A 25,034-nucleotide genomic window follows, 5' to 3' on the forward strand; every position below is an offset into this window, starting at 1 on the left:
GCCGGCGGACTAGCGGAGGAGCCATGTCCGCGCTGCCGGGGCTGCGGCCCGAGGTGCGCGACAGCTGCACCTCTCTGGGGCTGATACTGTTGGTCGTGCTGTTCATGGGGTTGGCACGCTCGATCGCTCAGAAGCAGCTGCAGAGGCCCGTGGCCCACGCCTTTATCTTGGAGTTTCTAGCCACCTTCCAGATCTGCTGCTGCACCCACGAGCTGCTGCTTCTGAGCGAGCAGGACTCCGCGCACCCCACCTGGATGCTGACGCTCATCTACTTCTTCTCTTTGGTGCACGGTCTCACTCTGGTGGGCACCTCTAGCAACCCGTGCACCCTGATGATGCAGATGATGCTGGGGGGGATGTCCCCTGAGATGGGGGCGATGAGGTTCCTGGCTCAGCTCGTGAGCGCCCTGTGCAGCAGGTACTGCATGAGCGCCCTTTGGAGCCTGGGTCTGACTCAGTATCACTTCAGCGAGAGGAGCTTCGCTTGCCAGAATCCCATCCACGCCGACTTGGCCAAGGCGGTTATCACAGAGGCCATCTGCTCCTTCATCTTCCACAGCGCTCTGCTACATATCCAGGAGGTCCGAACCAAGCTTCGTATCCACCTGCTGGCTGCACTCATCTCCTTTTTGGCCTACGCAGGTTTGTCATTCCCACAAAACACTTGGCACGTCCGACCTGAGCCTCTATGACCTGAAACTCTTAAGTTCTTTATCAATATACATGTGAAATCCTGCAGTGCTGTAATATAAATATTGCCGCCCCAGCCCTGATTATTTTAATTTGTACCCCGTTCTTAACTGGTAAGGCCAACACATAGATCTTTCCTTCAGGGCTCAGGGAAGGGAGCGGCTTCTGTGATGAAACTGAGATCCTGTTAGATATTGCCAAAGGTTCAGATATCCTACAAAGGGCTTGTTTCAAAGTTAGAGAGGAAAGACAACTTACCAGTTACCTTTTACCATGCCGAGGTGGTACAGATCCTTTCTAGCACTATACTGAAAAACTATCTCAGGTCTAAAAAGTTCCTTCTTACTTAAACACGACTGGTCAGTAAGTTAAGAGTGGGGAGTAGAAATTCTGAAGTTCCATATCCTAGTCTTTTCCTGCAAATTACTCATTTCTTATTTCTATAATAATTCATCTTGAGTTACAAATGAACTTGTAAACAGCCTATTAAGAAAGATGTTCTAGGGCCGGGGATTTAGCTCAGCAGTTTGGTGGCCTGCCTTGCAAGCGCAAGGACCCGAGTTCAATCCCCGGTACCAAAAAAAAAAAAAAAAAGTTCAAGGGCCAGGGACTTAGCTCAATGGTTCCACCTCATGAGATGACCGCAGCTCATTCCCAGTACAAAGAAAGAAAGAAGTATCATTTAAAATGACTGCAACAAGTAACTTTACTGCGACTGTATCTGATATATATAACTTTTAGAGGCATGAAAATAGGAAAAGAAATTTAATGATAGGGCATCTTCTTTCCATTAAAAGTCCAACTAGCCAGGTGTGGTGGCACATGCCTGTAATCCCATCACTCGGGAGGCTGAGGCAGGAGGATCACTGTGAGTTTGAGACCAGCCTGGGTTACATAGTGAGTTCCAAGTCAGTCTCAACTACATAGTGAGACCCTGTCTCAAAAAAAAAACAAAAAAAAAAACCCAAAAACCAAAATAGTTAAACTAAAGGGCTAGGGGTGTGGCTCAGTGATGTGTGCTTATCAAGCAGGTGCAGGGCTCTGGGTTTGAGTTCTAGCAACAGAAGTGGGGGGGCATTATATGCAATCTCAAGTAAGGACCCCTAAACATGTTTGATTTATGAAAGATTTCCCAATCCATTTTACCTTCTTTAGATATAGCAGCATTTTTTAAAAAGGTAGACAGATGAAAATAAATGGTATATAAAAAAGAAAATAAATGGTATATAGGGGAAAAGGAGTGGTGAACAGTTACTTGCCAAAGTTTTAGGTTTTGGCTAAAGCAGAAAAATCCAATGTATATGAATAGAACTGTCCCTAGTAAAAAGTTATGCCACAGTTTAGTTAGTTCTCTCTGTACTTGTACAAATGACTAGAGGGACAGTGTCTCAAAAAAAAGGGCAATAAAAAGTTGCAAGTTTTTAAAATTAATATAACATTAACTACAGCTGGCTCTTTACCTCTGTCCCTACTCCTTCTGTTATCATGAAGTTGGTATTTTTGTCTTTTTTATACTATTTTTGCACTACTGGATACCCAGGGCCTTCACCCCAGACCTTTTTATTTTTTATTTTGAAACAAGGTCTTACTAAATTGCTCAGTTTGGGGTTGAATTTTTGATCTTCCTGCCTCAACCTCTGAGAATAGTTACTTTTAGTGCACAGTTATGACTTCATAAATAATACTACAGATATTATCAGCTGTTTTTGATTTTATAGTGACAGATTTTTTCAGACAAGAAAAATAATGTTTGAAGTTATAGGTAAAATAGGAAAGTTATTGGAAGAAGTCAATAAAATATCAATTTAAGGGATGCCAAACCCTCCTTTTTTTTCTTGAAATGTAGCTACTAATTAATGGGGAGGAGAATAAACAATCACTATTTTAGTGGTTCTCAACATTCTCTTTGCTTTAAATCACCTGGGGAGCTTTTAAAAATACCTGTCAGGTTTCAAAGATTAAAATTTAATTGCTCTGCGAATGAGGCTAGGCAGTGGTATGTTCTGAAGTTCCCTCAGGTGATCCCATTATGAAACCGAGGTTGAGAACCACTACTCTAGGGAGTCTAGATTTGTCCTGTCCAATTCAGTAGCTATTAGCTCCATGTAACTATTTAGGTTTAAATTAGCTAAAATTAAAGATTAATTCCTCACTTGCAGTAGCCATATTTGAAATGTTCAAGAGTCACACTGTACTGCAGCTAGTGTCTACTGTACTGGACAGTGCCAGAAAACACAGGGGTAGAAGCAAATGAACAAATGCCGGTTATTCCTACTTAGAGAAATTCATAATCTATTATGCTCTTTGTTTAAATTTTGTTTTCTGCCCATATAAGAGAGATTCACTGAGTATATGTTATAGACCGAAGCATCTTGTAAGGAAATCTATGAGTTCTTAGTTAATCTTTACACAGCCCACTGATGAATGTTATTCCTATTTTAAGTAAAATAAGTGAGGCTCGGAGTAGAGTGACTTGTCACCATTTATACTGCTAGAATATACTGGAACCACGGTTCAAACTCACACTAAAGCACCTACTCATTTCATTATCAGTATTTCTACAGTTACAAAAGCATACACAATTGAATGACTTAGCTATAAAAAGGAACAAAGTTCTGACATACACTACAACATGGATGAACTTTGAAAACATTATGCAGACATAAGAGGACAAATGTTGTATGACTTCACTTTCATATTATATGTAAAACAGGCAAATTCACAGAGTCAAACAGTATAATAGAAATTATAAGGCTTGGGGAAGAGGGAAGAATGGGGTCTTATTATTTAAAGGATACAAAGTGTGTGTTTGGAATGATGGAGAAAAATTTTTTGGAGTGGTTGGAAACTTTTGGAAAAAGTCCTGATGGTGGAGCAGCATTATGAATGTAAAGAACACCAAATGGCATGCACACACACTCACACACACACACACACACATCTTACTACAATTAAAATCCTTTTAAATGATGAAAGAATTCAATTGCCAAATAAGTCTGGATTAAATAGGTTTTCTGGTCTTAAGATCTTACAGAGCCTTTACTGCTACGTAATGGGCCACTCAAGAGGAGGAGGTGGCACACAGTTTGCAAACCTAAGAGATCCTTTTGTCTTGGAGCATGTAGCCGAAGAAAACCGGGTTTGGGAAATGCTGCATTAAACCATATCACTCTACATTATTTTCTGCGGCTATGTCATAACTCTATTCCAGATTGAACGGATGGACTGTCTTGAATGTACTGTCAGGTAAAAGCAAGGCTTTTACAAGAAGGGCATAAGAAGTAAAGGGAATAGGGCAGAAGAGTTGACTGGGTCCGGCCTCATTACAAGTCACTTTGGTATAACTTTTAAACTTCTCACATAGTATGAGTACAGACTTGACAAGGGTGCACTGCTCTGAAATTCCTTTAATCATGTGGCTTTGAGAGCACTCAGGAATCACCAATACAGGTCACATCAAAATAAATGATTAATGATTTGGATTAAGATTCAGAATATAACTGTCTAGCAGCATAGCCACAAGTTACTAGGATGATGTACGTATTCATTGATTCTTAGCATCCCAAGTTTTTCCACTCCTGGGGTTGAGCTCAGGGCTTCCCTGAGTATGCTAAACACATGCTCTAAAACTGAGCCAGCCCAGAACCTCAAAATTTTATGTGCATCAGAGGCTACTGATGTTATTATCACTCATATTTATTGGCCTACCTATAAAGTTAAAAAAATAGCTGTGTGACTTACAGAGTTATATACTTTTTTTTTTGAGATGAGGTCTCCCTATATTCCCCAAGCTGCTCTTGCATTCATGAGCAAGTGATCCTCTCACCTAGAACTTCTGAGTAGCTAGGATGACAGGTATGCCCCTCTGTGCCAGTCTCTTAGTGCTACAAAGTACTAATGCAGATGTCAAACGAATCTTCCTTAATTTGGATTTTGGAAGAATTTAGTTCAATGAACAAGATAAGAGAATTACATTCATTTTTATGCATAATTAGATACTGAAAAAATGTTATTCTACACATGTAAGCTGTCTTTATTGCTGCACCACTTTAAATTTGTAGAATTTTACTTTTCTGTGGTACTGGAGATTTAACACAGAACCTTCACAGTGGGCTGCAGGCGAGTCCCCTCCACACCTTTTATTTTATTTGTTATTTGTTATTTTTTTATGGTACCAGGGGTCAAACTTGGGACCTTGAGCTTGTGAGGCAGGCAGTGACACCACTGAGCTAAATCCGTGGCTCCAACCCCTGCCCTTTTTAAATTTGAAGACAGGACCTCACTAATTTATCAAGTTGCCCAGATGGCTTAGAACTTGTGATCCTCCTGTCTCAGCCTCCCAGAATGGTAGGATTACAGGTTAGTGCCACTGCACCTGGCTTGTAGACTTTTAAATTATACATCATTTTCTGACATAATGCCTGTCTTCTGCAACCAGATTATAAGCTTTGAGTACAGAGACCAAATTTATTCATCATAATATATAACCAGTGCCTAGCATACTGTCACATGGTACTAAAATAAGCAGTAAGAATTTTTAGAGTAAGTAAATGAACTATTTGTTTGTTCATTTTTTAAAAAATTGCAAACAAAGATAAAATATATATTTGGTATTCCAAATTATATTCCATGGGCTTTCAATATAAATAACAGGTTGTTTGAAGAAACTGTAGTTTTACTTCGTTCCAGATTTTTGGTATCATTCTAAGTCATAAATGCAGGTAAGATTATCTGTCAAAAAAGGGAACTAAGTCCATGTGTTCCTTTTAACACAACAATTACATAAAGTGGATGCTATTACCAATTTACAAAGGAGGCCAGCTTCAAACAAAGGTCCCATACTTGTTACTATAGCAGTATAATGTATTGGTTAAGGCACAGGTTTGGAGTTAGGCTGTACCCTTGAACTCAGTATGTACTGAGTTATGGTCCTCAGTTTCCTCATCTTTAAAGTGCAGACTAAAGCCAGGCTTAGTAGGACATACTTGGAGGCTCAGGCAGGAATAAAAGTTTGGAATTAGCCTGGGCAATTTAGCAGCATGCGATCTCGTTTTGTTGTTTTGTTCTGTTTTGTTTTTTGAAATAGGGTCTTGCTCTGTAGTTTAGGCTGGCCTCGAACTTGCAGTGACCCTGTGTAACAAGATGCTATCACAAATTAGGAGAGCTGTGGATATAGCTCAATGTTGGAGCACTTTCCTAGCATGCACAAGGCCCTGAGTTCTATCACCAGTACCACACACACACACACACACACACACACACACAAAGAGAATAATACAATGTCATAAGAGTATGAGTAGTATTTCAAGTTCTTAGCATAGCATCTGGCATATATTAAGTGCTTAAGAAATGTTATTGTTATTATATTGCCCTACTAACTTCTATTACTATTACCCTATAACTTCTCATCAGCTTAAAGTATAACTTGATCATTTTGGCATAATTGATTCTTTTGATATTCACAAGTCCTTTGGGGATAAGTTCAGGTAAGTTTAATTTACAACTTTTATATAGAAATTTGTCTATTTTCAAATCATCCAGTTAAATGATTTTTGTTCAGATTCCTACATGTTCCCCTAACCTGAGAAATGTTAATGGCATTCTCCAGGTCTGTAAGAATAACTAGCCTAAAATCAGCTAGCTAGAAAGCTTAATTAGTAAATAAGCATATCAACAGGATGTGAACCAGCAATAAAAATGTGGAATGTTTGGAGATGTAATTGAGAGCCTTGTCCACCAGGCAGAGATTGAACCTGGGGAAAACAGTCTTGTCACTGAGAGATACTTTCAGTCCTGGACAGTGGTGTTTTACCAGACTTCATCATAGTGTTTGATTATATGCTCACCAGATGACTTCTGAGGGCAGACTGGCTTTCCAGGGGGTACTTAACAGGAAATAGGTGCCCTGGAGATGGAAGACAAATATTCTGGTTACTGAAAGGACTAGCTCCCACTATGAATTTGTAAATTGACCTTCTGGCTTATATATGAGTGCTACACAATTATAACTAATATTCTTCTGACAGATTTTTTTTTTTGGTACTGGGGATCGAACTCAGGACCTTGTGCTTGCAAGGAAGGCAGAGGACCCGCTGAGCTAAATCCCCAGCCCAACACACAGAATTTTATTCCCCTTAAAAAAATTGAGAAATATTAGTGCCCTAGAATTGCTAGACCTGGGACCTCATCTTTGGATGTGGTAATTTCATTAAGTTCACACTGTCCTCTAAGACTCAAGGGATTCAGCCAGCAAGATCTCCCTAGTGATACCTCCAACACACACTATTATAAGATCATCCTTCAAAGGCCAATAAATAGTAATTTGTTTGCAGAAGCCACTTTCAAATAGTTATGTGCCTGATTATTCTTTTAAAATAATTCACGTTTAATTACACATAAATGTGTTCTTTATAAAAGACAGAAACATGAGCCAGGTATCTAGCTCAGTGGTGCCATAGCCTGCCTCACAAGCACAAGGTCTTGAGTTTGATCCTGGATACAAAAAACCCCCACAAAAACCCAGAAACAAGTGTCTTTTGACTGTCACCTTCCATGCCTGTCCTCTCCTTTTCTGCTTGTTCTTGCCACTGGTAATCTTTGTGTGTGGTGTGTATTGTTCTTCCATATTTTTCTTCAATATTCTTTAAATGCAATTTGTTACACATATAGATACTACACTGAAACTATTATATACTTATGTTCACGTTAGCATAAAATATTGTATCTAATGTTATGGTTTTGATCTAAATGTCCCTCACAGATCACGTGCTTGATTGCCAGATGATGGGCTCTTGGGAAGTGATTAGGTCATGAAGGTTTAATTTCATCAGTTGTTTAATCCATTAATGGACTCATGGCAGTTTGATGGCAGTATTGGGAGGTGATGGTAATTTAGGAAATTTTTCTCTAGCTCTGCTTTCTGGCTTCAAGTCCAGCAGCTTTCCTTCCATCAAACCCTCTGCCATGTCTCTTCCTCATGAAAGGCATAAAGAAATGGAGCTAGCTGACCATGGATTGAAACCTCTGAAACTTGTGAGCTAAATCGTTCCTGCTCTGAGTTGTTCCTCTCAGGTATTCTGACAAAGTGGCAGAAGGCTGACCCATCTCACATCTTACATTGTGCTTTTTTTGGTGGTAGTTGATACATCTATGCTAGTAGAGAGATTTTCTCATCATCTCAAAACACTTCAGGATATTCCAAAGTAATAAAACTTATTTACCTACTTTTCTATAAATGCACTTTTAGTTTATCTAGTTGTCACTATAAATAAGCAAATTTCTTATATACAAATTCCAGTTTCTCTCCAGGACAGTGGTTCTCAACTAGGGAAACTTTGCTACCAGGAAACATTTGGCAATATCTGGAGACATTTTTGCTTGTTACAGTATGAGGAGAAGAATATGCAACTGGCATCTGCGGGGTAGGGGTCAGGGATGCCAGTAAACATTCTATAGTGCACAGGACAGCCCCCTACAACAAAGCTGTACCCAGTGAAACAGCAAAGCCCATGTTTGGGGCTTTTGTTAACATGGAACCTGTGCCTGATGTGCATTTCTTTTCATTTTTATCCATAACAAACCCTTTCAAAACTTAACAGTAATTTATTATCTTTCACAATTCTGAGTTAGATGGGCAGATCCTCTAAGGTTACTCAGGCAACTGCGTTCAGTTGTGGGGCTGAGAAAGCTAAGGTGCCCCTACTTATATGTCTGGTTGGTGCCAGCCATCATCTGAGTCCTCAGGGAAAAAAAAAAGGATGGAGGATAAGACTACTGCTTGGTAGGAGGAGCATCTTTTGCCAAGTCACATTGAACAGAACAGTGATGTAAGGGTTAGAAGATAAGGAAAGCTCAAGTTTTAGAATGGTATGAGAATGACATAATGTTCATCTTATAACAGAAAGTCTTCAGTACACTGTAGCCCACAGTACTGAGGTCAAATAATTTTAAGGGCAATTGTTTAGTTCATAGTTCACTTGTATTACCATAGGTCATAAAAATGTGAGCCTTACTCTTTCTGCCCAAGCTACTAGACCTAGGAACTCATTTTCTGTGGACTTTTACTGACCAGCTGCCAAGCAAACAATTCTGTTAGCCCGTGGCAGTTGCAGGTTTACAATCCAGGATTTGACTAAGGACTGAAGGTCCATGACACGATACCATTTGTCATTGCTGGGGCATGAACATGAATCATGCCGTCAGGCTGGTATGCTAGGAAAAAGCCATTGAGTGAGCTGTTTTGCTCAGTATCTTCATCTCAACATAGCTTCATTATTCTCAGCCCATCAAGTGTAAAATTTCTGTGAAATATGAAAGGGTCACTTAATTTCCAAATTCACTTTACTGCAGTTTATGAAGACACTATACTGTAGTTCTGGTATGTTAACTCTGTGAAACTCTTGGAATCGATCTCTGCCTGAAGGAAGAGATAGATGCGTATCCTTAGGCTTCCAACAGGAGGAACTACCAGGAACATCACTGTCTTGGGGAAGCTTGTAAGGTTGAGAAAAGCACAGCCACAGCTCTGCAGTGCTGGACAGTCACCCAGCCTCCCTGCCTTTCCTTTCCTGCCCTGTGGCCAGAACTATACATTCCTGGCCCTCATATCAGTTGGAATATGGGTGGCGAGGAACATGAGTCCTGAAAAGTCACAGTTAAAATTTGTGCTTATCTCTCATGACCACTTACAATCACTTCTGTTTTTATGAACTTTGAGTCAGTCACTTCTTTGTTTTTTGTTCTTTTGGAGATTTTCCTGTTTAAAGACCCTTCTAACAAGTAAAAACAATGATAATGCTTTAGTTCATTTTATTTTTTGTTTTCAATACAAAGGCATGTGATGGCCATGGGTATCCTGAAATATTATATTCATTTTAGCTGTACTTTCATTTTATTTTTTTCATTATTAATTCAAACTGATGAATGTTAAGAGCAGTCAAAACTGTTGGAACAATAATAGAGCACATTAACTTCCAGTGTGCACTTTATAGCACACAGGCAAAGTGCTGAGTTTAAACTCCTAATATCATTTGTCTTTTTTGTATCTAGCATTTTATAATCCTCTCTCTTAGACTCTATGCTGGTTTAGTCTGCAAAGAATATCATAGAATAAGAATACTTACAAATCTAGAAGTAGCTGAATAACCCACTGATTTATAAGTACAAGAAAATGTAAAATACACCGTTTGGAATCACTCTGCTTAAAATGTGTTACAGGAGGAAGTCTAACAGGAGCTCTATTTAATCCAGCTTTGGCACTTTCACTTCATTTCATGTGTTTTGATGAAGCTTTTCCTCGATTTTTTATAGTATACTGGCTGGCTCCTTCTTTAGGTAAGCATATTTTTATTTAACATGTCTGAAAATCAGGGTATCTTAAAAATGTGATATGGACTGTTACTGTAATATGTCAATTTCCACAGCCAGAGTAATCAAAAAAAGAAAATGAAAAAGGAAGTTAATAGATTCAAAGTAACATTTTATTTGCGCCTTTAAAACTCTTTATCAGAGCTAGGAGTGTAGCTGAGTAGTACAGCATTTACCTAGCACTCAGGAGGCCTTGGGTTTCACTAGCACTATAAATAAGTAAATACAATTAATTAATTTAAAACTTCTTTTTGTGGTACCAAGGATCGAACTCAGGACCTTACACTTGTGAGGAGGCATGGTGCCAAGGAGCTAAATTCCTGGCCCTAAAAACTGTTTTCTATCAATTTTTGTTTTGTTGTTTTGAGACAGGTTCTCACTACTATGTGTCTCAGGCTGTCCTTGGTCACTATGCAGCCGAGGTTGTCCTGCATCAGCCTCAGCTGATTATAGGCATGAATCACCATGCCCAGCTAAAACTGTTTTTATTTTTAAAGAAATAAAATCAAGTTAAGGTTAATCAGTTTAAAGTATGAAATCCCTTTAAGAAATCCCAAGGAGCAGGAGAAGTACACACCTGTAACCCCAACACTCTGGGAAGCTGAAATTTGAGCCCAGCCTGCACAACTAGTTGAGATCATCTCAAAATTTAAAAAATAAAGGGCTGGAGATGTAGTTGAATTCAAAGACCCCAGTTTCAATCCCCAGTACCATCCATACACATACCACCCACAGGCACAGACTCAGAGGTGGGCTGTAACTCATTGGCAGGGTTTGATCTGCATGCACACACAGTTTCAGGTGCAGTGGCCTTTGCCTGTAGTTACAGCTACTAGGAGACTGAAGCAAAAGAATCCCTTGAGCCTACGAGTTTGAGGCCAACTTAGACTGTTGGTGGGGTGGAGGGGTGGGGATCTGCCTGGCCAGTACAAGGTCCCGAGTTCAATTTCCAGTACGGGTGAGGATGGGACTGGCGTGATTACTAAACAAAAAAATCTTTTTGGCTGAAATTATCTTAGCAAATTTGTGAGCTCTGTTCCCCTGACTTGCAGAAAAGTATCTCATAAAATACTAAATAATTGCAGTTAAGCAGTTTTTAAATTATCCACAAGCTTCACTCTTATTATTTGGATCAGATATATAACCATTTTTATGTAGAGGGGTCAAATAATTGAAAAATATTATACAATAATTATAATAGGCTTTTTCTTTTCTTTTTTTGGGGGGTGGTCTTGGTGCTGGCACTGAGCTTGAACCTAGGGTGGCAAGTACGCTAGGTCTACCAAGAGCTTTACCTCCAGCCCAGGCCATATGCATTTCTTGAGCTTATTGTGTGGTGCAAGCCTGTAATCTAATTCCAGCACTATAATTCAGACTGTAAAGTTTCAACTACATGAAAGACCATCTCCCAGAAAAGAGCATTTCTTTGTATAAGTTGTCAGCATTTCATGATTTTTTTTTTTTTTTAAGTCTCACTATGTAGTTCAAGCCAGCCTTAACTCATTTTGTAGTCCAGGCTGGCCTCTAGTCCCTATGATCCTCCTGCCTCAGCCTCCAGAGTGCTGGAATTGGATTCCACCTACTTAGTTACCAGTTTAGCTCCACACCTTAGTTACCAGTTTTAGACCTATTTATAATTTATAACTGTAAATTAATAAGAATGTGTGGCCTCCACTAATTCTCCACTCCCATTTTTGTCCAGTTAACATTTTGTTTCTTAATGCTCATCTTCTGTTTAAAAAGAAAAGGCACATGATAAAGGAAAAAGTCTCATGATAAAGAAAGAAAAAATAACTCTTCCTCCTTTACAGACCAGAGTGGGAGAGTAGAGCAGAGAACTATACAGTATTCTCAAATCTGTATAGTTAAACAAGAAGATAACATCTTACTTGTGGCCACTACCACATTTCAAAGACATGTGAAAACAGTTGAAATACCAAAAGAAAAAATATATTCATTTATTTGTTGTCCATGCAAAGAATCCCTTACAAATAGAATCAGGATCAAACTCTTCTGTAATTATGCATGGCCCTATTTAGCTTGCTGAGAGTACTCATTCACAGATTCTAAGGGACTCAACATAAAATTTCTGTTGCAGTTTTTGGTTTAAAGAGGCACACTCTTGTAGTCTTTTGAAGTTTAGGAATGAAAATAAAGCCATCATTCAATATATGTCGATAAATACATGTATGTAAATAAATGGCAGTTGTTAGAACACAAAATTCTAGCTTGCTATTGGATTTTGTCATGTTTTTAAGTTACATTCCTTATGGAAAAAAAATGGCTCCAAATAAAGTCACAAACTCCTCAGGGCCAGGGATTTAGCTCAGTGGTTCTGGTACCTGCCTCGCAAGCACAAAGACCTGAGTTTGATCCCCAGTACAAAAAAAAAAAAACAACAAAAATGTCACAAACTCCAGAATGGGAAAAATAAGAAAATTATAATTTACAAGAGCTATTCAAAGAGTTAAGAGATGGAAAAAATGAAAAAACAAGCAAAAAATCCAATTTCAAAAGCTCTCATAAGAGATCTTTGTAATTCCTCTAATAGTCTCTATCATCTTTCCATATTAAAAATGCTAGAAATACTGTAAGAATGTAAACAGAAAGTCAGACATGGTGGCATATGCTTGTAATCTTAGTACTAAGGAGGCTCAAGCAGGACTGCAAGTTCAGGACTAGCCTGGGCTACATAGGAAGGTCAGTCTGGATTATGTAGTTAAGACCCTGCCTCAAAAAACAAAACCCCAAAGGAATATAAAATTATTTCTTAGTTTATCTATTTCATACAATACAATTTGGCAAATTCTTTGTACTTTAATGAAACTGCAATCCCATTTTTGGAAGAAGTTTTTGTTACTGCTGTTGTTTTGGTCATTTGGGGGATCAAATCCAGGGCTTTCACACTAAGCTACATCCATAGCCCAATTTTTAATTTTCAGACAGGCTCTTACTAAATTACTCAGGCTGACCTTGGGATCCTCCTGCCTCAGCTTCTCAAACTGCTGGGATTATAGGCATGCCCCACATGCTATCTTGTAAAGTTTTAAATTCATGTCTTGTTTTCTAGCTTTAACTCTATAAAAGAAATTGACAAAATCTGGGGTCAGTTAACATAGGGATTGTATCTGACTTTTCATTTAGACTGGTTACATAGTGATCTTTCAAAAAACTGTTAAGAGTATCAAAATGCTAGCCAAATCTTGAGGGTTTTCTGTTGCCAAAAAAAAAAAATAGTTTCAAGCCTCATTTTAAACATCTGTAGGGAAGATTGAGCTCAGCAGCACTGTGCCTGCCTCTAAAGCACAAAATTCTGAGTTTGATCCCCAGTACTCCCTCCAAAATCTAAATGTAAACCCTAGAGCTTTAAGTCTAAAAACATTAAGATTTAAGATTAGTGGGCCGGGGATTTAGCTCAGTGGTTCTGCCACCTGCCTTACAAGCACTAGGTCCTCTATTCAATCCCTGGTACAAAAAAAAAAAAAAAAAAAAAATTAAGATCATTGCTTAATTCCCTTTCAAGATATCAATTTTGAGCCCTTACACCTTCTTCCACCTTATTTCACACTGAAAAACTGAGCAAAGGCCTAGTTTTTAATTTGTTTGATGTAACCTCAAAAACAAAGATTTAGGTCTGGAGGTGTGGCTGTGTTAAGAGTCACTGCCTAGCATGCACTAAAGCTCTGGGTTTAGTCACCAGCACCACAAAAGCACAAAAATGAAGATTTACTAATATGAAAATTTTAAAAATATTTTTATTGTATTAAAATTTCAAAATGGGAAGAGGACCAAGAAATAGAGAAAGGAGGAAAGGGGGAAGGCAAAGGGATATAAAAATAATTAAGATGTGTTATGTACATGTATCAAATCCACACAATGAATGTAATTAACTGCAAATGTACTAATAAAATTTTTAAAAAATTAAACTTTCAGCATTAACTAAAATTTTGTTTCAAACATTTTATTTGATAAATCTAAAAGTTATTAGGGCCAGGGATTTAGCTCAGTGGTTCCGCTGCCTGCCTGGCAAGCACAAGGACCCGAGTTCGATCCCTGGTACCGCCCTCCAAAAGATAAAAGTAATGGCTGGGTAATAGTAAGAGGAAAAAGCAATGTAATGTACAGTACCACATTATTCTCACTTGAGCCTCCACATGAAAACTCAGTGCTTTCAGGTACTCTAGTCTGAGGGTCCCAGCAGGGAAGGAGAGCTGTCTCTTTACAGAAAAGCAAAAGACGACCTAAATCCAGGCTTTCTTTGCAAGTCAGAAATGAAACCAAAACTAAAACTCTTAATCTTTGGAGCTCGCTTATTCTTTAAATTGATTCTTTGGCTCCTACTTGGTTTACCAAGTACATACTGTATTTAAGGATACGTGTTTAAAGAAAAATGTGAGAATACCAATTTATACCCAATTAGTGATTATGATTTTTCTTTTAATCTGTATTTTGTCTTTCAGGTATACTGTTGATGATTTTGATGTTCAGCTTTTTCCTACCATGGCTGCATAACAGTCAAACAATTAATAAAAAGGAGTAACTATTCCCAAAGACTCAGGCTAAGTTACAGGACAGTCAAGCTGAATGTGATAAAAAATTTTATCACATCATACTGGCTTCTGTGGATTCATCAATGTTTTAACTTCCACTGAAGAAGTTGTCTTTAAAGATTTCATCACTGGGACTTTAAAAAATTACTGTAAAAATGAGGTATTCTGCATTTCTCAGTTAAGACTTGTTCTTTGGAGTGATGTATTAAATGCTGCTAAAAAAGACCCACTCATTAAACTGCACATATAACCTCAAATAATTCTTAACTTTAATGATACTGTATAAGGTTGACCATGGAAGGAAAGGTGATAGAGCAGGACCAAAGAAATTATGTATCAGGTGTCACCTGGAAGAACAAGATTTTTACCCAAAGTACACAATGGTTTTGTTTACAGAACTGGAGAGAAGATATTTTTCAGCCACTACCTCAACACAGCGATACCATCAGTAGCATCACCTTTCACTAGGAAAGTTGCTTTTGGAAGTAGATGATACACCCTAAAGGGGTTTCCTAAATTTTAAATATATTCTAATCTAGTATCTAATAAAATTATTTTCTCTAAGTAGACAATCTCACTATCTTTAGGGAAGGTGATTCTGTAACAAAATAAAATGGGGCACCACAGAAATTAAGATTTAAACTTTAGGGCCAGGGATTTAGCTCAGAGGTGCTGCACTTAGTCTCACTTAGTGCAAGGCCCTAAGTTTGATCCCTGGTACAAAAAAAAAAAAAAAAAAAAAAAAAAAAAAAAAAAAAAAAAAAGAAAGAAAGCAAGAAAGAAATCAAGATTTCAGAGGACCAAGGATTTAATACAATGGTTCCAGTGCCTGCCCCACAAGCGCAAGGGCCGAGTTCGATCCCCAGTACCTAAACAAACAAACAAACAAACAAACAAACGCAGAGTGAGACCTTATAGTCAGATTTTCCTTTATTAGGCCAGGCGTGGTGGCGCATGCCTGTAATCCCAGCACTCAGGAGGCTGAGGCAGGAGGATTGCTGTGAGCCCGAGACCAGCTTGGGCTACATAGTGAGTTCAGGGCAGTCTGAACTACACAGTGAGACCCCGTCTCAAAAAAAAAAAAAGATTTCAGCTTTTCACTCTCTCATTTGCACCTTGTAAAGTAAACAAGAGTATAGACTTTTTTTTTCCAGTACCAGGAAATCACACTCAGGACCTTGCACTTGACAGGCAGGTGCAGTGCCACTGAGCTATATCCCGGGCTCTTAGGATATAGACTTTTAATTTCCATCTTATGGGAAAGGAAGCTAAGCACAGAGGACTTTGTAAGTGCTGCTCTGCCCAAGGTCACAGAGAGTCACACAGAGTTCTACTTCAACCCCAGAACTTGTTAGTCATTACTGTGACTAAACTGCAGGCTCAGAAGAAACATTAAAATTTTTTATAAAAATTAAAATTTAGGGGCCAGGGATTTAGCTCAGTGATTCTGCTGCCTACCTTGCAAGTGCAAAGTCCTGAGAGATCCCTGGTACCAAAAATAAATAAGTAAATGATTAAGTAAATAAATTTAGGTATTTTTTGAGATTTAAAGAACCTTCAGTTTTTCTGTCATAATCCTTTTATTTTATTAGGTCTAATTTTTATCAAAAGTTCAGGCCATAAAAAATTAAATGTGTTTCTCTTTAAAGGCAATTCCATTATCAATTAGATTTGAAGGTTTTTCAAAAAAAGGAGTGAGATATGATCTGCCTGAGTAATACTAATCATTTAATTAAGTCGCCAGGTAACTTAAGTGATGCTTAGAGATCAGCTTGGAGATAGTCATTCTACTTACACCTGCAGACAGAACCTGGTGCAGCTTGTTGCTGAGCCTACCTTACAAGGCAGCCAGTATGATGATAAGGTACTCTGTCGCTTTAACTCATAAACATACCAGAGCAGTAAGTAAAAATTAGAGGTCACAAAATTATGGACCAAGTAGTTAAATGTTAAATAGTTAAATGATAAGTTTTACTGAGCTGCCATAGTATTTAAAATAAGAAGTCATGCTGGATGTGGTGGTGCATGTTCGTAATCCCAACACACCAGCACTCGAGAGGTGGAGGCAGGAGGATCCCCATGAGTTTGCCATGAGTTCAAGGCTTGCCCAGGCTGCATAGTGAGTGCAAGGCTAGCCTGAGCTACAAAGTAAGGCCCTAACTAAAAAGGCTAAAAAAAAAGGTTTATCATTACCAATAACCAAAATCTATAATCACAAACACTCAATTCTCCAACTCTTAACCCCTTTCCAGCTCACCATTGTACCTCCTCCTATGATCCCAACCCCTACAGGGAACTTTTGCTTACTGATACTCTTTCACATTTGTCACACCCCCTGTATCCTTTTCTACGTGAGCAGCTTAAATTACCTGGGCAATCATCTTCACAAACACGTTTGCATTTACCTGCAACACCGTTCCTCTAGTTCATCATAATCACACAGCCTATAATTTGACTAAATGAAAAAAAAAGTCTGCTTCTTCTATGCCTGCAAACACATGTATTAGAGCACAATCTGAACTTTTCTAATTTGAAGTTGCAACAGACAATTATATTTTTAAAAAATTACCATTATTTTTTAAACAAACCAGCATCTTTCCTATTCGGGGTAATCCATCACTGTGAGACTCTAGACAGGGGCAATGCCTGCCATTCCACAAAGAAAGCTGAAAGAGACTATGTAGTTGCCCTAAGTGTGGTCACTCAAAGACATGGTACAATGAAGAAATCAGTCTAATACCATTGGGGGATACATCTTCAGTAACCACTCCTAGTTTCCAAACATTTTTATGAGCTTCGTTTATTTTCAACACCCCACAGCAAATTTTTTTTTTTTTTTTTTTGAGACAAGGTCTATTAGTTGAGACTGGCTTTGAACTTCCTAGGTAGCCCAGGCTTGCCCTGAACTGGCAGCAATTCTCCTGCCTCAGCCTCCTGAGTGCTGGGATTACAGGCGTGTACCACTACACCTGGCTGCCTGTCTATTTTGTGAGTCACCGGTAGCTTTCTAATGACTTTTTGCTGCTTGAGCTAGACCAGAATTTGAGCTGACAGATGATCTTAACTTTATAAAAACTGCTGTACTATCTTTATATTAATTGCCTTCACTATTTGCACTATATATTACCTAGGCTTAGATTACTCATTTTGAGAGTATTTGTTTCTGTTCATAATGCTGTTTTTCACTGCTACTACTGATATGCCTTGATGCAACCACTCCCATATATTTAACAAACCTGTTGCATGTCTAGAAACTACATTTTTCAGTACCTTAAACCTGTTTACAGAATGAGAGACTTGTAGTGAAAGTCTGAAGGGCCTATGGGGAAAAATTCAAGGATTTCATGGTCTATTTTAATTGCTCAGTACAGTTTTATATTTCAAACTTCACAGATGTACTTTAAATGGATGGTTAAAGTTGTACTATGAAAGTAAGTCATTACTACTATCGTTAATAATTGGCGTCTTTTGAGCTACTTCTACCTAGTTCCAAGTGCTTTATGTGTGTAATTTGGGAAATTATATATATGTGATTCATACAATTCCCCAAAAACAATCCTAAAAAGTTTCAGAATTATTAGCCGATATATACTTTTAGCTACTTAGCCTTATCCCTAAGTTATATAGCCCTTATTTTCTTTTTCTTTTGCAGTAGTGGAGACTGAACGTAGGGCCTCACTCATGCTAGGCTATGTCCCCTCCCCACCACTTTAAAATTCTGAAACAAGTTCTCTCTCAGATGTCCAGGCTGGCCTCAGACTTGCCATTCTCCTGAATAGCTGGGATTTTAGGTGTGCACCCTTGCACCTGGCTATTTTCTTTCTCTTTAAAAAGTATGCTAGGGGCCAAGGATTTAGCCAGTGGTGCCACCGCCTGCCTCACAAGCGCAAAGACACCCCCACCCCCCCACCTCTTACCAAAAATAAATAAATAAAAAGTAAGCTAAAAGCTGGGCGTGGTGGTGCAAGCCTGTAATCCCAGCACTCAGGAGGCTGAGGCAGGAGGATTGCTGTGAGTTTGAGGCCAGCCTGGTCTACATAGTGAGTTCCAGGTCAGTCTCAACTATATAGTGAGACCCTGTCTCAAAAAAATAAAAATAAAAAAAGTAAGCTAAAAACAGAATCCTAACCTGGTTCACTCCTCTCTCAGAAACTTTTCTGACTTCTCATTTGAAATTAGGAAATCCTTCAAATTAGATACTGATTTGTGTATATTGAGCAGAGTTAAGATCTCAGTTTAAAGATGTTCCAGCTCCTTTATCAAGGGATGGCAATAATTCTGTAAAGGGATATTGCTTAAAATTAAATTATTATATATTATTTGCAGAAAACCAGATGTGGATACATGGATGCATCCATTCTATAAAGAAATACTCTCCATAAGAATTAACTTAAATTGTGAACCTACTGAAATCCTGCAGATGAAGCAAATTTCAAGTATTTAGTATTTCTAAACTATCACCAATCATATCTGTCTAAAGCAAAGGGCCAAACATTATAATCATCTGAACATAATATACTCTCTTACCTTTACCAATACTGAGGAAGATACTAACACAATCTCAAAACACACAAGAATTTAAATATGCATGTTAGAAGAGTGTACATATCTGACAAGCTGATCTGAAGGAGGAAATCCATAGAGACCATATTTTCAAATGAAAACCTAAAACAGAACCACTAACCCACCCCGCTTTTTTTGGATACCAGGGATCGAACTCGGTAGTTTGTGCCTGCCAGGCACGCACAATGCCACTGAGCTATATCCCCAGCCCCACTAACCCTAGCTTTTAAGAATACTTTAGATGGCTCACATTTGATGGAGAAAAGAAAGATGCCTGTGCCTTTTTAAAATTTCTCAACATGAAGAACATGCAAATAGAACAAGTTCAAGCATTGGTGGCATAGTGGTGAGCATAGCTGCCTTCCAAACAGAACAAGTTCAGTAACAGTAAAATTAATTTTTTGGAGACAGGATCTAACAGTGTTGTTCAGACTGGCCTTGAACTTGTGATTCTCCTGCCTTAGCCTCTCAAGTGCCATGATTACATGCATGCACCACTATACCTGGCCTCCAGTAACATTAAAATTAAACTCAAACAGCCAGGGAATTAGCTCAATGGCACCACGCCTGCCTGGCAAGTGCAAGGTCCTGAGTTCGATCCCCAGCACTAAATAAATAAATAAATAAATCACATTATATGTGTAAAGAACTGAGGACAATGGTTCATTCACAGAAGTCTCAAAATTTTAGCTTCCATTTCCAAGTGGCTTTTTCATTTACCTATTGTAAGAGATGCAAAATTGCTGAAAGTCTCATTAAAACAGATGAGTTTTCTTTGGTCTACCTGGCAGAATTAGGGAAGCCAAGTGCAAGTGGGGAAAGTGGGCTAAAGGCTATCCAACTAGAATTCAGCTACTAATTAGCCAAACAACTCAAAATAACTTGTTCAACCTTATTTTTAAGATTATAATGATACCTTAAGTCCAAATCTAAGTTTATTAACAACAAATCAGCCTTACAACCCAAATGTCTATGAACTAAAGTGAGAGCTAATAAATATACAAAATTATTCCTGATCTAAGAAGCAACAGAAATTCCCTGAAGTGTGTTAAATCCTCACTTTACTAAATATTTTCCAGAAGTTCTAACTATATATACACTTTACTATTTCATGTTCATGAAAAAAGATATCATTTTTTTGCCAGCATTGCCTTAAAAGAAAAAATCCTCATGATTAGTTTTAGTCAAGAATCAGAGCACAGGGCTGGGGATTTACCTCAGCGGTTCAGAGGCCTGCCTTGCAAGCACAAGGACCCGAGTTCAATCTCCAGTACCAAAAAAAAAAAAAAAAAAAAAAAAAAAAGGAATGAGAGCACAGTACTATAGGAAACCTAGATTTATTTGTTAAGCTATTACAAAGACAAAACAATTATCGTCAGGAGTACTTTAAGGACCTTATCCCAGTTCACTTGTTCTCTTACAGAAAACTATCCTATAGAAGGCAGAAATTAAAGGATATAACCTAAGAGGCTATAACAAAGCAGACTGGAAAAACAGGTGCAAAGGACAGAAACTACCAAGAAGCACTTTTTTTTATGGAAGGATATGCAATTGGGATGTTTCCCAAGAGACCTCCTAGATAGGTCTGAATTAATTTGGGCCCAAAATCAGTGAGACTCTTGCCCCTTTGGAAAATGACAGAGACTGATACTTTTAAGACCTCTGCCTTTTCTTTTAGGGATAAGAATATCTCTCGGCCCCAAAGAAATGCCCTGCCCATCTTAACTTTAGTCTATTTCCTGCCCAATTCTTGTGCATTTTCACCACACTAGCGTAGACAACACATACAGCAAAGGCAGGAATTACAGGCCTAGTCGGCAGGTACCTAAACTTAGTTTTAGGGTAAATGATAAATTACAAATACCCCTTGGTTAAGCTAATTCACCTTTGTTAATAAAGGTCATAGTTTCTTCTGCTGGTGACAACTTGCTGTCTCAATATAGTTTATCTGGAAGAAGAACTGGTTTAAGTGAGTTTTGGAGAAGGAAAAAGACTTCCATCAACCTTTCTTCAGAGGGAAGAGGCACCAAGTTCTCTCCTACAGTTATGAGCAGAACCTGAAAAACAAAAGTTTGGCAGTGTTAACAGCAACTATCATTCATTGAATGCCTTTTCAAGGGTGCCAGAGAATTTAAATATACCTCAGGCCTTGAAATAACCCTGCCAGGCAGTTCTTATCATCCCCATTTTATAGATGAGGAAACTGAGGACTAGAAAACCTATAAACCTCATCCAAAGGCATAGTCAGTACATGGTAGAGTTATGATCCCACCATTCATGTACTTTCCCCCTCACTCCATCTCATGCATTGAGAAGTCCTAGTTCCATTATCCAGAAATTATTAATGGTTGTACAAACACTTATTCCATGTTCATCTTTCAATGGCACACCTATTTTATATAATTAAACATTTATAGACATTATTTGGAATTCAGGTCAACTACCCAGATGAAGAACATGAATAAACTTGATGAAAAGTATCTCTTTGCCTCTGGGTAGAGACCAGAAAATAGGTCATCAATTCATGAGAAAATCTGTGGCTATTTTATACTTATTTCACCATTACAAAGAATCCTAAGAATTCTTGCCAGGAACTGCAATAACATCCCATTTGTGTAACTATTAATGACAGTCCAAATGCGTTTCTCATGATCATTATTAACAGAGTAGCTGATATTCTTGAGTCTATTATGTGAAAGCCTGAAGATCCAAAATTCTGTCTTCCAGTTTTAATAAGTTACCAAAAAGCTATAACTGAAAAAATCAACATGCTATAAAGAATGTAATGAGAATAAGGAAAGATGACTGAATTAGGTACCAAAAGGTCTCTGATGGAGCAGAAGCACTTCAAGGCTTCCCATGAAGTAGAAGCTACAGATATCTGGAAGTGAAAGCTGAGAATCAAAGCTTATATAGCACTGGTGTGCACACAAATACAGGAGACATCACTGATTTTAAACTATACAGTAGCCATAGACATAAGTAAATGTGAAAATAGGAAGGGGACCGGGGAATTAGCTCAGCGGTTCGGTGGCCTGCCTTGCAAGCGCAAGGACCCAAGTTCAATGCCTGGTACCAAAAAAAAAAAAAAAAAGATTTATGGGAAGAACAGAAATGACAAAAATAACAGAACTTTACGTTACTTTCTGATAGTTTTACTGGCAGGACCTGGGAAGGAAACAGTATCACAATTCATGGTTGGTGTGAGAAATAATGTTTTATTCACAACAGCAATTAATCTGGTAGGACTGGAACTTTAAAAAGGCTGATTTCTGATATAAAATGAAAAAATGTTTAGGAATAAAACTTTTAATAAAGATAAACAGAAATAAAATCTACAGCAGGAAAAAGAAGGAATTCTGAAATATTTATCTTACCAGCAAATAATGAGCGCTCTTTACAACCTAACTGGATGACTAATGAGGTAGCAGAGTTAAGTCAAGTCAAATATACAAATGTTGCTAAATAAAACTACCTGAGAAGCAGTGGCTCAAAAAGCTCATCCAGACAGTATGCAAGAAGATAAAGCCATTATAAGGCAAAAAGTGGGACAACAATTTAATGGGAAAAATTTCATTGCTTATAAAGGAAAAACTACTAAGGTTATTCGTGCTAGCTCTATATAGCATGAACTGGCTACATACCTAATATACAGCTTATATACTCAAGCTGACAAAGGAGGATAATATACTTCTCCCTAACAAAGTAGCAAACAAAGACAAACTTCAGGCAAAGCTCCTTACTATACACCAGAGGAAAAAAACTGTACAAGAGTTCTTCCATATGTCCGTCATGAAAAGCAGAAAGGAAACAACCTGGGAAATGATGGCTTTTGGACAACTGTACAGGGACTTGTTATGGTTAGGAAAAATCAGCCTTGACTACTAAAGTGCCCAGGACCTTTATGTCTCATTGTTTTCCCAGGAGGAAACTCAACACAAGATTATGATTAATGCCTTATAAAGTTAGTTTGGAATTACTTCTTCCTCCCTAAATTGAAAAGCAGTGGGAAGTAGCAAGTCATGAGCATGTTAAGGTTCAAGTATCACAGCAAGAAAAGATGACTCAAGAGCAGACTATGGCATGATCTCAGGTTCTACTATTCCCACATGAGCCAACGGGGAGGTCTGTTTCTGAACAAGTGCTCAGTATCAATGGCTAATCTCTTAAATTCATTTATGACTTTCTTCTACAAAACTCTCAATTCCCACAGGAGTGCTTGGCGTACAGTAAGTGGTAGATATTAAAATGAACATTACTATGTTTATAGACTTTGATTTCTTAGAGGAAAAAAAAAATTCCAGTAACTTCAGAAATGAATAACATTTTTCCAAACTACTTACCTTATACAGCTTTCTTAAATTATGAAAATTAATCATTTCATATGACATTTATTGATTGATTGATTGATTGTCCCGGGGATCAAACTCAGGACCTTACTTTTGCGAAGCAGGTGGCAGAAAAACTGAGCTACAACCCCAGCTGACTTCCATGTTTAATAACTAACTACTCACCTTAAAGCAACATAAATCCTTTTCAGTGATCAACATCTGCATCTTCAAACTGTCCTGCAACTGCTGGTGTAGTATCTACTTCCATGCCATCTGAATGAAAAAAGTTAACTGCTGAGTCATAGTCTGCTAAGCATTTGAGATAAGTAAAGATTCAATTTATAATTTCAATTAAAAGGAAGCTACTGCCCTCTGCTGGTAAGATTTGCTTTTTTTGGTTTTGTTTTGTTTTGGGGGGTTTTTTGGTACCGGGATTGAATGCAGGACCTTGGGCTTGAGAGGTAGGCATGGTGCCACTGAGCTAAATCTCCATCCCGCCTCTTTTTTTAAAAAAAAAAAAAAACTAAAGTACATTCCAAAAAGAGTTGAAAAAGGAAAGTGATAATGATAGATTTAGCTTAGTTAAAATTACTATATACATTTAACATTTACTTTGTAAAATCTCAACCTCAACATTAAAAAGACTCTAGGTAGGAACTTTCTTTTTCTTTTTTGGTATCAGGAATCAAACTCAGGGCCTTGAGCTTGCCAGGCAGGTGTTGTACCACTGAACTTTATCTCCAGCCCTCTTTTTCTTTTCTTTTTTTATTTTGTGGTACTGGGATCAAATCCAGAGCTTCATGCACACCAGGCAAGTATTCTCTGCCATTGGGCTACATCTCTAGCCCTAGGTAGGAACTTTCAAATGCAGTAAGTTTCAACAATTTATTCTTCTCAGATCTGTGCTATTTATGATACTTTTTTTGTAGTCCTATCTCCACAAAACCTATAGCATCATTCAGGAAAAAGGATAAAATCAGCAGAGTGAACTTCTTGCTCATCTGTTTTTCTCATCTCACTAAAAAGTTGGGAAGGAAACATGGAAAACAAGTCCAGAGACTTGTACAGCGGCTTTCTCTATTCCTTCATCCCTATTCGTACCTCAACTCTTCAGCCACCAAACTTCTGCCAAAAGCCCCTTGCCATACCATCACCTGGACATGCAAATGTCATGTATCTAAAGTAATTTATCACATTTTAAATGTAAAAATACTTCTCCTTCCCATCTGGCCAAAGGGTACCTCTTATCTGCCCAAACCAGAAGCACAGACATATTTCTAACTTCTATTGCTTCTACCTCCTAAATCTCTTAAATCTGTTATCTTTTGATATTCACTGTCTATACTTGTCACATCTGTAATCTAACTTAATATATGTTACATAACCTAACTTTTCTCTTTCTTCCAGTATCTTTCCTCTCCAATGAATGTCCCATACTGCAACCAAGTCATCATCTAAAACATTAATCAAATTCTTTAATGGCTTTCCACTGACACAGGGTAATGTGTAAATCCCCCACTCTGATACTTGGGAC

General features: G+C 38.1%; 2 protein-coding genes across 4 annotated transcripts in view; one reads left to right on the forward strand and one right to left on the reverse strand.

Annotated features, from left to right (window-relative positions):
* The first annotated feature begins 6 nt into the window (after positions 1-6).
* Positions 7-14,750, forward strand: Aqp11 (aquaporin 11). Its single transcript, XM_010633302.2, has 3 exons — positions 7-642; positions 9,907-10,023; positions 14,517-14,750. The coding sequence occupies exons 1-3, from the start codon at positions 24-26 to the stop codon at positions 14,594-14,596; spliced, it is 816 nt and encodes a 271-aa protein (XP_010631604.1). The 5' UTR covers positions 7-23; the 3' UTR covers positions 14,597-14,750.
* Clns1a (chloride nucleotide-sensitive channel 1A) overlaps positions 5,959-25,034 on the reverse strand; it is a 34,919-nt gene continuing 15,843 nt past the window's right edge. Inside the window, exons 6-8 of one of the 3 annotated variants that reach the window (XR_782033.3) lie at positions 23,684-23,773; positions 21,055-21,226; positions 5,959-6,595 (exon numbers count right to left, since the gene is read on the reverse strand). Coding sequence is in view for 2 of the 3 variants with exons in the window: in XM_010633301.3 (XP_010631603.1) it covers positions 23,706-23,773 (68 nt within the window). In the remaining variant the exon portion in view is untranslated. Of the gene's footprint in view, positions 6,596-20,493; positions 21,227-23,683; positions 23,774-25,034 lie in introns of those variants that run through there. The other 2 variants (XM_010633301.3, XM_010633300.3) reach the window with 2 other exon arrangements.

Source organism: Fukomys damarensis, unplaced genomic scaffold (assembly GCF_012274545.1).
Source record: "Fukomys damarensis isolate Sample0158 unplaced genomic scaffold, DMR_v1.0_HiC HiC_scaffold_16, whole genome shotgun sequence".
NCBI classification, from domain to species: domain Eukaryota; kingdom Metazoa; phylum Chordata; class Mammalia; order Rodentia; family Bathyergidae; genus Fukomys; species Fukomys damarensis.